Raw genomic sequence first — 13,346 nt, forward strand, 5'->3', positions numbered from 1 at the left:
CAAAAATGATAAAAACGACCCTAGAAACTACAGGGGTATCACACTAACATCTTGCCTTGGTAAACTTTTTGAAAAGCTCTTGCTCAAACGAATCGAAAATAAATTGTTCAAATCAGATCCGGACTTTTCTGATAAGCTACAATTTGAATTTCGAAAAGATCATTGCGCCATTATATCTGTGTTTACTCTCATGGAGAGTACACAGTACTTTAACCATAGTGATTCCCCTGTCTGTACAGCTTTTCGTGACAATTCGAAAGCTGACGACAGAATTTGGGACGATGTTTTATTCTATAAGCTTCATGAACTTAGCGAAAATACTTGGAAACCGTTTCATCAGTGTCATACCAATCATCAATCATTCGTTGCATATCAGAGAGAGATCGGAAATGTACTAGGTGGTACAAGGTGTTGGACAAGGGATGGGTATAACATCTTGGTTTTTTTTTCTTTTTAATTAAATGACCTAATCGCATCTTTACGAGAAGCGAGTTGTGGTATCCATGTTTTTGGCATCTGTCCCATCTGTCGTGCTTGCTCGACACTCGTTAGCACACTCCCTAAAGCGGGCATCAATCTGTATTGTCTATTCATAAGCTTTTAAATGGCGTCTAACACATAACCGAATCAAAAAGTACCATCATCGTTTTTTCAGCAAAAGAAAACTTTAAGACTATGATCTAAACTTCCAATGCAGCCTTGGTGACATACCAATCCCCTCATCAGAATCTACCATAAAAGGGTGTACTCTTTACACGTAACCTCTCAACAAAAACTAGAAGTGAAAAGTATCGTCAGAAAGCAAGACAAAATGTAAACTCTCTTAGGTCTGGTGGACCGAACGATTCTGGCCTACACCCAATCACTTGTGTTAAAACATGGCTCAGAATGATTCTTAAACCTAGTCTCTATGGTTGTGAAGTACTGTCAAACATTCAACCAGAAGCGTATCCGTAGAGTTAAATATTCCTAACATCACCTTGCAGTGGCAAGTGGACAATGGGTTCTTTTATTAGAAAGGAATTGAACAACTAGAAGGGGTTGCTTTGCACCATATTGGCCCATAGTCCGGTTATCGCCTTCTGTGACTATATGAAAATATGAAAATATATATATGAATATTATGTAATTGGTATTATGAGCCAACAATTAAAAAAAATACGTTATCATATTCATTGTTTTCATGCAGTATCACACAGGTGGTGTGTTAAAGTTATTCATGGCTCCTCGAGGATTAATGGAGGTAATTCCAAATTTATTCCAGAATTTTAATTTCAAAACCAAATGTCCCCAAAACTCTCGGTTCAGCTACTTGTATATTACTGGTACAGGTCCAGAATTTGATTCCACACAATAGATCTTCCGATGAGGGAAAAAGATTAATCTATTACTGTGGGGCTTAATCGCATAAGGACCATGGTGCCCTACATGGCGCTCGCAATATTATTTATCACTACTTTCATGATGGACTCCCAACAAGTGAGAAGGAAAACAGCAGTGAAAAGTATGTGATGAAATCGCCGAAAACGTGTCCTGCCCTACTGGTAACTGCGGCCAACGACATACGTTTCACTGTTTTGAAGTACACACTCCCAACACACCTTCAAGGTAAGTTACAGATAAGGATACCATCTGGGAAATCACACGCTCCCAGTCCAAGTCACATCGTTCTAAGTTTCCAGACAGGGCCACCTCCCCTCAAGTTCACCATGCTGAAGTTTATCACAATCGCTGCAGTTTTTGCAGGTGAGATACTATTTACTTATCACACCGTTATCCTTACGTAACTAAACCAGTGATTGAATATATAAAGAATGTATCGACCGTTTTGAGGACCATGACCTTACCTAGAGTTTTATTTGTGAAATTCTGAATGTGACCACAGAATGTTAAAACATGAACCTGATTTTCAAGACGGTTGAATATTAATACATGACACATATTATGGATAATGACGTTATTAATCTTTACACGATATCACCCAGGCGACGACTTAGCAGAAATTTGCTTTCATACGTCGTGTAAAGAACAAAAAGATTTTCTTATTGCTAAACATGTGATGTATTCATGTTCGTCCAATTTCAAAACGCCTTTTAAGAACGTCCGTACATAGTTTCTAAGATCCATTTAGAAGATCGTATATTAGTGTATCAAGCTGAACTGTTTGGAGTTCATGATTACCTGATATCGATAAACGTTATCCTGTGCATAAGATAAGATCTACATTGATTTTTAATCAATGCCTTGGATTTATGTCAGATGTGTCAGATTATATCTAAAATAGTACAGAAGTACAGCCCCTACCCAGCTTGAACATCCACATCACCTGTCGGGTATCCAGTCCTTACTGGGAGACACCCATGGATGTCAGGGTTAGAACTGATCTACAGCACACCCCTCTTGCCATGAAGAGGTTTAGCGGGATCGGGTGGTCACACTGCAAAAACGTCCACATTTACAAGCTTGTAAATCCCAGTTGCGTAGCTCGATACTCATTCTGTCTATAACTGAGTTGTCGATTTTCTACACATCGCCGCCATATAGCGGGAATATTGCTGCGTGTAACCACCCATCCTTACAGAGTCACATGTGCAGAGTCACACCACTGTGTTAAACATTTACCGCACATTTCTAAATCTTTGAAGGGCATTTAGAAGTGGATGTCAATTTCTTTATTGTGAATAACTCGACGTTTCGGAGCGAATGCTTGCTCCTTCATCGTGTGAATAACAGCAGTATCAAGGGGGTAGTTTCTTTGTAACGCCTCTGTATATATACCCCCCTCGCACATTACTAGAACATGCCCTGAGCGTGAAAACTATAAACGCCTTCAATAATATTCTAGCAATTCATGTCAAGGGACACCAGAAATAGGCTTCACCCAAAGGACACATTTGGGACATTGAACCGTGGTCTTCAGCGTGACGCCTTAACGGACTACCCAACCGCCATATATACCTTCTGTGCAAAGGTAAAAGCATGCAGCTGGTGGCATCACTTTCTGAAGGAAGCTACCGCAGCGAATGGGTTCACGACATTGGTTTGATGGTCTTGGTTTGATTCACGTTCAATAGTATATTTTGTTCCTCTGTTTACCTACATGTCATTCTTCCAGTCTGCTACAGCCAGACCACGGCGCCCATCCGGACTATATGCAGAGTTATCAACCATACTGACTGCTCTATATTTGCCCATCATCCCGAGTGTGGCAGCGACGGCAAAACCTATGACAACAGGTAAAACCATACAGCGAAATGATCTGATGAATGTTGATGGGTATCATCATATACTCACTATTGGAATTCCGAGTCTCGGATAATTCCATTCGTCTTGGTTCTACGGATTGGGGTACATGACGCTCTGAGTTCCGATGTTTTGTCGTATCTAGTTGGCGTGGTTCGCTGAGTTTCAGGAACCAGAGTTCCGATCTACAAAGCGTTCGCAGCGCTCGAACATCCATAACCAGCGTTGCGAACTCCCGCCTGCCCGGCCGTCGTGGACGGTTGGTTTGTTTTGTGACCGGACAGTCGGTTTTAAAAAGTTGCACGCCCAATGGTCATGGACGAATCTGACTTTGAGTATAATGACTGAAAAACCTTGTCTGAAACAAATTTGAAAACATTAAGCAGTTTCCCTGCATTTGATTACCTACTTAATATTTTCTTAATCCAGAAATTTCTGGACTGGCAACTTTCCATGCCCTCTGATAACTTTGGGTGTTAACAGACCAGTTATCTGGCTGAAATTGTGGGGAGTTTACAACACTGGCATAAGCCTGTGATCAAGTTCATAGTTACGGGTCGTATCCTTATGAACGCTTTGTGGATCGGAACTCTGGTCTCAAATGCCAAGACTGTTTTCCACAAATCTCCCCGCAGACTGGATGCTGCTAACACTGACGTTCACACAGTGACTTCTATAGTCGAACCCTTTTTCTTCGATTTCAGGATTCCTTAAAGGATGTCTACCCTAGCGTTGCCTGCGAGTTTAGTCATAGCTCATGTTTTAATATTATATTGATTTGTGGAAGTTTAAGAATTCGGTATGAATGATTTTTATGCACGAATTCGAATGTGTTACTGTCGTATACGTGTAAAAATATTTACCACGTTGACTGAATCTGTTCTCAGCACAATGCAGCTGAAAACAACTAGAAGTGACGTTACATTTTAACGCGCCTACACTATTTCTACTCTGAGAGTCTACAAACTAACGCTTAAAGCAAAGACACTGTTTCTGGTTGCTTTCTATGTCGTCTTCTCTTTGTCATCTTTAGAACGTATACATTTTACTTTTCAGGTGTCTGTTCTCGAAGGCACACTGTAAGGACCTCACTCTTCAGGCTGTGCATAATGGGACATGTACCCCAACTTCCGGTACAACCGGAACATCCGGTTCCACTGCCATATACCAATTCTTCTGTACCCAGATGAAAACCAACCACTGTGGGAATGACGTGGAACACTTGTGTGGTTCAGACAAAGTTGACTACATGAACTTGTAAGGAACGATTTGTATTGTACACACTGTGTGTGAGTGACTTTGTGTGTGAGTGTCTCTCTCTCCCTGTGTGTGTGTGTGTGTGTGAGAGAGAGAGAGAGAGGGGGGGGGGGAGGGAGGGAAATCACTTTACGCCACTTTTAGCAAGACTGCGTCTATAACGCCATTGGCAAGGAATAATCAGCCTCCAGTGGTATCTATTTAAATAGATTCTACCAAATCAAACAAATATCAGTGTACGAGCATGAATCTCACTGGGTGGTTATGAAAAGTATTAATGTGCCCTGCTCTTTGGGTCGCACACGGAGTTCGCACGCCTTGCAGAGACACAAATAGTACTTTTCTAGCTGATACCCTGTTCCCTAGGAGTTAGCTGTATTTCTTCAGCCGTATAAACCATGATACATCGCTGCAGTTAGATTATTTGACAAAAGATATTTTACAGCATAATCTTTAACGTGATCTATTTAATTATACCAACCATTTGTCTTTATGTCTTTCATTTGATTTCTTGTTTATTTTTAGCTAGCGATCACTGTATGTAACATCATTTCATTCTGAACTAATGGTTAAAGTTTCCATTGTTAACACACTTAACAAAATCACGATTTAAGGTATTAAAATGAATAGGTCTTGTTTCAACTCTAATCTTCATAACGGGCGTTGGGGTAGCCTTGTGGTTAAGCCCCGTTAGGCCGAAGACCCGGGTTTGATTCCCCCTATGGGTGTAATATGTGAAGCCGATGTTTGGTGCCCCTCCACGTATGATTTCCGCAATATTTGTAAAAGCAACGTAAAGCTAAACTCACACCCTCCAATCCTGATAATTCGTACCTTTTGTGATATAAATGGATATTCCATAAACGAATTATCACGCATCCCCGAAAGCTTTTGAGAGATTTGAATAATACAGTCACGTCGCTTTTACGGCATTTCTGTTTAACTTTGATGCATCTAAGTTGCTTTGGTTGTCCCTATGTATTCCTTCTTTCGTCATTATTTTCAATTTTATAATAATCTTGAAACTAACACGGTGTAATGCAAGAAGAATTATCATGTCGTCTGATGATCGTAGAATTGGCCAATTACAAAATTCCGTGAAACAGACTCACTTTGCCATCAAAGTAGACACATCGGTATGGGCACAAGTTTGACCATGAGTAAGACAGATTTTATTGCACGATTCTTCACGAATCAGTACGTGAACAAAATATGCAGATTAAGTGAGTTCCCCAATACCGTTAAGTTTCAACCCGAAGAAAGTACTTGATTAGATCCAAAATAATCACACATAAAACATATAAGTATAATTTAGGCTACTGTACATTCTACATTCTATCAGCACATGTAAGGTGATTAGATTTCCTTGAATTCACTAACATTATTTTTTTTAATCTCTACCTTGGTTTCCCATCCGTAAATGTTGATATAAGATGAAAAAGTGATTGATTGCCAAAAGGTCCAAAAGGAAAAATGTTTATGCAGAGAAATCCTCGCCGTGCAGAAAATTCTGTACGAACCCTAACATTTTCTGATGCTGACGCGATGGGTACCATCAATATTGCCACGCATGCAACCCAGTGCCATCGGCCATTGAACTATAAAACCAATGGGTTTCCTGTCAATGAAGCATGGCGAGTCGTTGGTTCAGCATACCTCTGCTGAACTGCATTATTCCCGGGAAGTGGACATGCATAGTGTTTGCAAACCCGACGTTCCATTTTGTCAGGTCAGTTCAATGTTCAGTTCAACACATGCTGATGATGCATTCTTTTAATACTTGCAGCTGTCTTTTTGAGAAGGCCCGCTGCACAAACCCGGATCTGTACATAACCTCATACGCAAAGTGTGGTTGAGTGAGTTGCGATTCATTTGTTTGCTTTGGAGGTGGGTAGGGGTGACTTACGTATGTTTGTCCTTGCAGATGATAGATTCATGATGCGATGTAGTCAGAGACCATTATAGGGATATCAATTACAGACAAACTCAGTCAATTGAACATGGATCACATATATGATCATTCGCGTTTACGTAATGTTTCTAGGTAGGCTTTATTACGTTTGTGCGACCCGTGAAGTTCGGGGTAGAATAGACCTTCAGCAACCCATGCTTGCCATAAAAGGCGACTATGCTTGTCGGGAGAGGCGACTAACGGGATGGGTGATCAGGCTCTCGCTAACTTGGTTGACACATGTCATCGGTTCCCAGTTGTGCAGATCGATGCTCATGTTGTTGATCACTGGATTGTCTGGTCCAGACTCGATTATTTATAGACTGCCGCCATATATTTGGAATATTGCTGAGTGCGGTGTAAAACTAAACTCACTGACTATTAAGTTTGTACGTATGTTGTTTAACGCCATATTCAGCACGTTTTCAACTGTATAGCGGCGGTCTGTAAATAATCGAGTTTAGGCCACTGGACAATCCAGTGATCTTTAGCATGGGCATCGATGCACGCAACGGAGATGCATGACATGATGACATAATCTTTTCTGCGAATACTGAAAACGTGGTTCACGTAATCGGGGGGTCCACATGTATAAGTCGATTTTTATGAGACCTGATTACTGAAAAATATATCGGGCACTATGAAATGTAGCCTGTAGCTAATATTATGTGAGTAACCCAAGTTCTTCTCATCTCTTTCAGGCGTTTCACAATTTGCATGTCAATCTTGAAGGAATAAACGGTTTCAGCCATTGCTTACCGTTGTATGTTCATTGAATGTGTGTAGCACGTCACGCCATTGATGCGAGTTGGATTACCTAAAGGCGTACATCGTGTCAGGTCCATTTCTGGTTTCCCTCACCGTGACATTGTTGGAATAATATACACTAACTTTGTAGATAACAACTTTTTTGTTTCCTTAGTGAGACGTTTCAATAAAGATTTTTGTACCCTTACCAAGCAGGAATGTTATGCTTGGCAAGGGTACAAGACTCTGTATCGAAACGTCTCATCATTGGAATAAAGTTGTTATCCACAAAGGTTATCGATTTTGAACTTCCAATTAAAATGTCACCCGAAGAAATTGGAATACTGGAATATTGTTAAAAGGCGGCGTTAAACCGTACACACTCACTCACTCACTAAACTCTGTTGAGTGTAATAATTTAGGGAGGTTTTAACTACATTCTTGTTATATTAAGGAGAAAGTAAGAAGTTTCTGTCGCATTATACTGCTGTTTGATGTCAATATTCGCTTTCCCAACCCAGTTTCGGTGAGATTAGACTTAAATCATCTTAATCCCTTATCAGGTTCATCAAATCAAATAACACAGGTACGGGTCTCAAATAAACGGTTGACAATGTCTATGCTGTCTTTCTGATTGAAGCTACATCCAGCTACATGCACAGATCTGACTTTGGATTTGTCTCCTTCTGACCCATAACTCTTTAATGAATGTTGTTTTGATCAAAAATGTTTTTTATACCACGGGTTGAAAACCTCAAAGCTAAATGTTTGAAACCGCTGGATGTCGTAAACGTGGTATCCAATACTAAATGGTTACGATGTAAAGAAACAGAGTCCTGATCCACGAAGTCTTCGTAGCGTTACGAACGATCGTAACTCCATACGGCAGGACTAACGGTTTGTGGATAGGGCTCCAATACTCCAGCAGGACTAACGGTTTGTGGATAGGGCTCCAATACTCCAGCACGTCGACAGAACTCTGATCAGGTGACAAATCGGTCATGTTTATTTTGTTTACTTATTTTCACTTAGTTATTTATTTTGTTTGTTCGTTTGTTTGTTTGTCTTTCAGTTCAACTCGTAAATCATTTACGCTAGAATTGACATCATCCACCGTCAGGGACTTTAGTGGGGTTTTTTTTGGTGCATTGACCTCACCCATTGACAGTCGGTCTGTGGAAACAAATTAACCCTGTCTTAGCGCAAGACGAACAAAACTGGCATTGCAGTATATCACTAAACGTCGCCCTAATCTTTTCAATACAGCATTTAACAACGTATTTGTGCAGATGAGTCTTTATTTCAGCCGCCACTACTTCGAACGTCCTGAACCACCCACCCCGAGAGTTATATCTCTGTTCCCTGCGGCAACGTTCACCGGGCATAATGCTAAAATGGAGTTACCTCCCTTATATTAAAGTTTAACTAAACATACATGTTGTACCCTGTTATCATCTTTCACATATTCTATCAGCCTTGTCAGCGTTCACGAGACAGAAATACAATCGCAATTCCACCACCTGGCATTCACACGTAAGAAATCCTTCTGCTTCTTCGGAATATATAAACCTAAAGTGTGCTTCTCACTATAGATTAGGTCATGTCTTGTTTTTCCGCATTTTAGGTTTTTGTTTTGGATGGACAGGTTTTACTTTTCGTTAGTAAGACCGCTTCCTAATTTTATATGAACAATAACATTCATTATACACGAGTGTTTGAAATCAAATGACAAAAATCGCTAAAGATTAAACTCGCAATACACATGTTTTCCGATGGGAGATTGAAACAGCAATTCTTTCGTCCGTTGGCAGACGCTCTACCGCACAGCCACCGGGCCGACGAAGGTGAAGGGGTTATATTATCTACTTATAGTTACTGTTAAATTGATTTTACGCGCGCTTCAGTTATTGTTATGTTCCTTCATTAAATGATCATCTACATTGTAATTACCCATCATTGACGGTATATATGTTAAAGAAAACACTTCTCCTCGGTTTCGGTAGACAATATAAAACCACCGGGCTCGGGAAATCCCTCCCCCTTCGGGTTTAACCTTGCAGGCGTGTTTTCACCTTGTGCATAAATCAGTGTCATCATCCATCAGAGGATCATTCATTTTTAGCTGCGATACATGAAGTATCACCTCGTATGTATCGTATCCTTGGTTGAAATAGATTTTGTTGACTATCCAATCATTTTGGCTTAAGTGGAAACTGTAAAGACGACGCCCCGGCAAAGGTTGCTCTAAATGAATCCACTCAAAACATTCTGACTTCCGATCCTCCATTAGTCAAGGCTTTGAATATACCTCTAGGTGTCAAGCCATCGATTTGAGGTCACACCTATGCTGGTGTTCCTCGTCATAATGAGTTCGTGTTGCAACAGAAAATTGGACAAATTTATAACACAGTTGCACTTTTAATACAAGTTAGTAAAACCCTTTCTGCATCCACAAGAAATCGCTACGAAAAGCAGATTTGATTGCACAGTTGGGACAATATTTTGCCTGTGAGTATATATTTGCTACCATTGGTTCCATAGTACGGTATGTGTTTTATTAATGTTCGGTTAAATGGCTCAATAATCCCCCACACCTGAAGGAATGGTATACAACAAACTATGATTCATGCAGATACCATTATTTAGAAGTTGGGGAGTAATATAAGGACAAGCTTTATGGATTAACAACTTATTTATTCAGATGATGGGACGTTTCGATACATATTCTCGATACCAGTTATTCTGGCAGTTTTACTGTCTTTTGACGGCAGGTTATAATGGTCCAACTTTACTTTTTAATGTATAAATCATTATGATCACGATCTGTCTGAAACAATAGTGTTAAATATACAGTAACTTCCTCACAAAAATATTACAGCCATATAACGAGAGCAAATGTAGGCCACAGTTCCTTCAAACACATTCCTTCATGACAGTGTTCCTGGCTTCTGTGTAAAGAGCTGATGCTTGCACAATTGTTAGCCAATTTATGAACGGGTGGGTGGGTGTCGTTTACTTATTTGTTGTAATGAACTGAGCCTCTTTGATACAACGAAGAGAAGGAGAACAATTATTTCTTGGACACATATTTGTTAGCCTTATGTTTCAATATGTATATTTCTGAATAAGGTTTAAGAATCACAAATTGGATTCGTTTCATGGAATATGCAAGTATACAAAAGACATTTTTCAAAATAAACATTCGTATAATATGTCGTCATATCCTTGATGACATTTTCAAATGGATGCACAAATCTCCGCACCCACCCCGTAAGATGGTTAAAAACCCCATTCAGTTACACCCACCTGCTAGTATTTGAATCTCTCACCCTTCATGTCATTATTCTTAATAAAATCGTTATTTTTCTCACGACTTTTTAAACAATCACAATATCACATAAAGGATAAAAGTATGTGGGATTATTTGTATCAAGTCACATCAATCCTTACACGCGTTTTAACTGGTTTGTCTTATATTGACATAACAAGTATCTACAGGGGAACGTGTCTTCTCGGAGTTTACGGAAAAGACCGAGTGGTGACTAGAAATTTCAAATGTTCCCCAAAGTTCACATGCATGTCATAAACAATGCATGCTCGAAATTCTTAATACGCTATAAAAGGAATAACAGTTTTTTTTAAATCCATATACAGTTAAACAACTTGGTTCCCCAATAACATTATCCCCAGATTGAACATCCCTTACTTTTTCAACGGAACAATCAAGGCGTGTTGGCTTGTGGGTGATTAGAAACATTGCTGTTAGAGCAATCCAGTGATCAACAACACGAACATCGATCTGCGCAATTGGGAACCGATGACATGTGTCAACCAAGTCAGCGAGCCTGACCACCCGATCCCGTTAGTCGCCTCCTACAAGCATAGTCGCCTTTTATGGCAAGCATGGGTTGCTGAAGTCCTATTCTACCCCGGGACCTTCTGTCCCTAAGTATTATATAAGCAGCAGATCAAAAGATGTCAATATTGACTTTACGCAATGTGTACATCGTAAGTTTTTTATATATCAGGTAAAGCAAATGGTGCCGTTAAATTGTCAGAAAAGCAGTGGATGAGTTTAGTTTTACGCAGCACTCAGCAATATTCCAGCTATATGACGGCGGTCTGTAAATAATCGAGGCTGGACCGGGCAATCCAGTGATCAACAGCACGAGCATCGATCTGAGCAGTTGGGAACCGATGACATGTGTCAAACAAGTCAGCGAGCCTGACCACCCGATCCCGTTAGTCGCCTCTTACGACAAGCATAGTCGTCTTTTATGGCAAGCGTGGGTTGCTGAAGGCCTATTCTACCCGGACCTTCACGGGATCTACATGAGGAGCTGCCTTGAATTGTTTGCACTAACAGCAATGTTTCTAATCGCCCACAAGCCACCACGCCTTGATTGTTCTGTTGTATGTCGGAATAACCCATTTCGGCCTAACTTGGCATTTAGTGGGATGCGTAAGAGGATATCCAGAAAAGCATGTTTACTCGTATAATCGGGCTAAACTTAGAAAAAATAATACGAATAGCTGTTGCAACAATAGATTAGACTATAAATGGCATTTACGTTGATCAGCCAACTATGACAACGGAAAATCGACACACCTGGAATGAAGTGCATGCGCTCCCATACTAAGGGGTCACCTCAAAGACATTTTGCGCTTTTTCATGTGTGATGAATAAGTCTCATTTGATTAACATCCTACGTGTCTTTCTTATATGAAGTTTATGTTCAGAGATGTAAAGGGTATGATACCTGATATCAAGAGAAAAGCATCATATTAAATGTCTCCAAATATATAGGTGGCATGAGCACTTTAATATGATCGTCGATATTTCCAGTGTATACGTTCCGATAAATCGCCATTATAGCCTGGATGCATCTACAGGTCGGTCCGATATTTTTATTATCTCCCTTTGCTGGCACTGCATTCTCACAGTAGCCAATCCGCTAAGCCACCGTTGCAACCGAGCTTGCCAGTGTCAACAAAGATAGCGGTCACAGCTGTGAAGGTGTGCTCTCCGTGTGACTTAGATTTGGGGGAAATCATACAAATTGTCAGGTCCGAGACTTTAAAAAATATTCCAATTTGATATGCAAGAACTCTACCTCTTTCTGTGTACCTCTGTACAATTTGAGTTGCCGAGTTATAATTGGTGAGATAGTTTTAAAAAGCGAAAGTGAGCTGTGATTGGTACGCTCAACTTCCCAGCGTAGACACCTGATTGGTTAAAAAACCAACCAAGGGAGGTAATAAATTCATTGTGCTGCAGATGTATCCAGAATATGGTGGAGATTCATTGAACATATACCCTGGAGATATCAAGGATGCCCGAATATCGACAGGGATAAATATTCTTATTTGTGTTAGGATATGCCGTGTACTTCCCTACTTTAATTACCCCATGAAATTATCATATCTTAGATGACATCTCATCTTCCCATAGCCCGACCGGAACCATCGTCTGCTTCACCCTTCCTGGTTTTGCTTTTGAGACGATGCCTCCTATCTGTTTCTTTTGATAGTGATAGTGATACTCCATGGTAGCTACATCCATAAACGTTTCAGCAAGAAATTTATTATATTTACGTCAGCTACCGTTTTTAATGAAGCTAAGTCTAATTTCAAAATGAGCACTTGGATAGAGCCCTTATTAATACGAAATCATCGCCCACAATTTGCTTACAGCCATGATCTGTTCCAAATAAGTCACTTTGGACTTCGATAAATCCGCATTGCTCATTTGGACGGATGGATGAATGGATGGATGGATGGATCATAGGTGAAGACATCAGCGTGCACAAACATCACAGTCTGTCGCCCGACGCCACATAGCTATACAGTTTTGGACAAGAAAATTCATGAAACCAGTTTCTCATTTTGTTAACACTGAACACGATATAGTGACTTTTAATCTAGTTTGAATACGTTGCTTCGTTTCACAATACGGCGGGACTGTTATAAGGTTTCAAACCTATCATATTACTTCTTGTTGATAACGGCTCCCGAGTTTAGGATAGAATTTAGCGGACTCTTGGCCAATTGATGGACTTGTTAAACACAAGAAGCCTCCAAAGCTTACAGTCTAGAAGTGAGATGGCCCAACGTTGCTTGCTGCGATCTATAGCCTGATTTTATTAGG

General features: G+C 40.2%; 1 protein-coding gene across 1 annotated transcript; it reads left to right on the forward strand.

The window, feature by feature from the left end:
• The first annotated feature begins 1,636 nt into the window (after positions 1 to 1,636).
• LOC137284402 (double-headed protease inhibitor, submandibular gland-like) lies at positions 1,637 to 7,204 on the forward strand. The gene is made up of 5 exons (XM_067816197.1): positions 1,637 to 1,746; positions 3,116 to 3,236; positions 4,300 to 4,500; positions 6,287 to 6,356; positions 7,153 to 7,204. The coding sequence occupies exons 1-4, from the start codon at positions 1,710 to 1,712 to the stop codon at positions 6,354 to 6,356; spliced, it is 429 nt and encodes a 142-aa protein (XP_067672298.1). The 5' UTR covers positions 1,637 to 1,709; the 3' UTR covers positions 7,153 to 7,204.
• Positions 7,205 to 13,346: the final 6,142 nt, after the last annotated feature.

The sequence above is a fragment of the Haliotis asinina genome, chromosome 1 (assembly GCF_037392515.1).
Source record: "Haliotis asinina isolate JCU_RB_2024 chromosome 1, JCU_Hal_asi_v2, whole genome shotgun sequence".
Taxonomy (NCBI): domain Eukaryota; kingdom Metazoa; phylum Mollusca; class Gastropoda; order Lepetellida; family Haliotidae; genus Haliotis; species Haliotis asinina.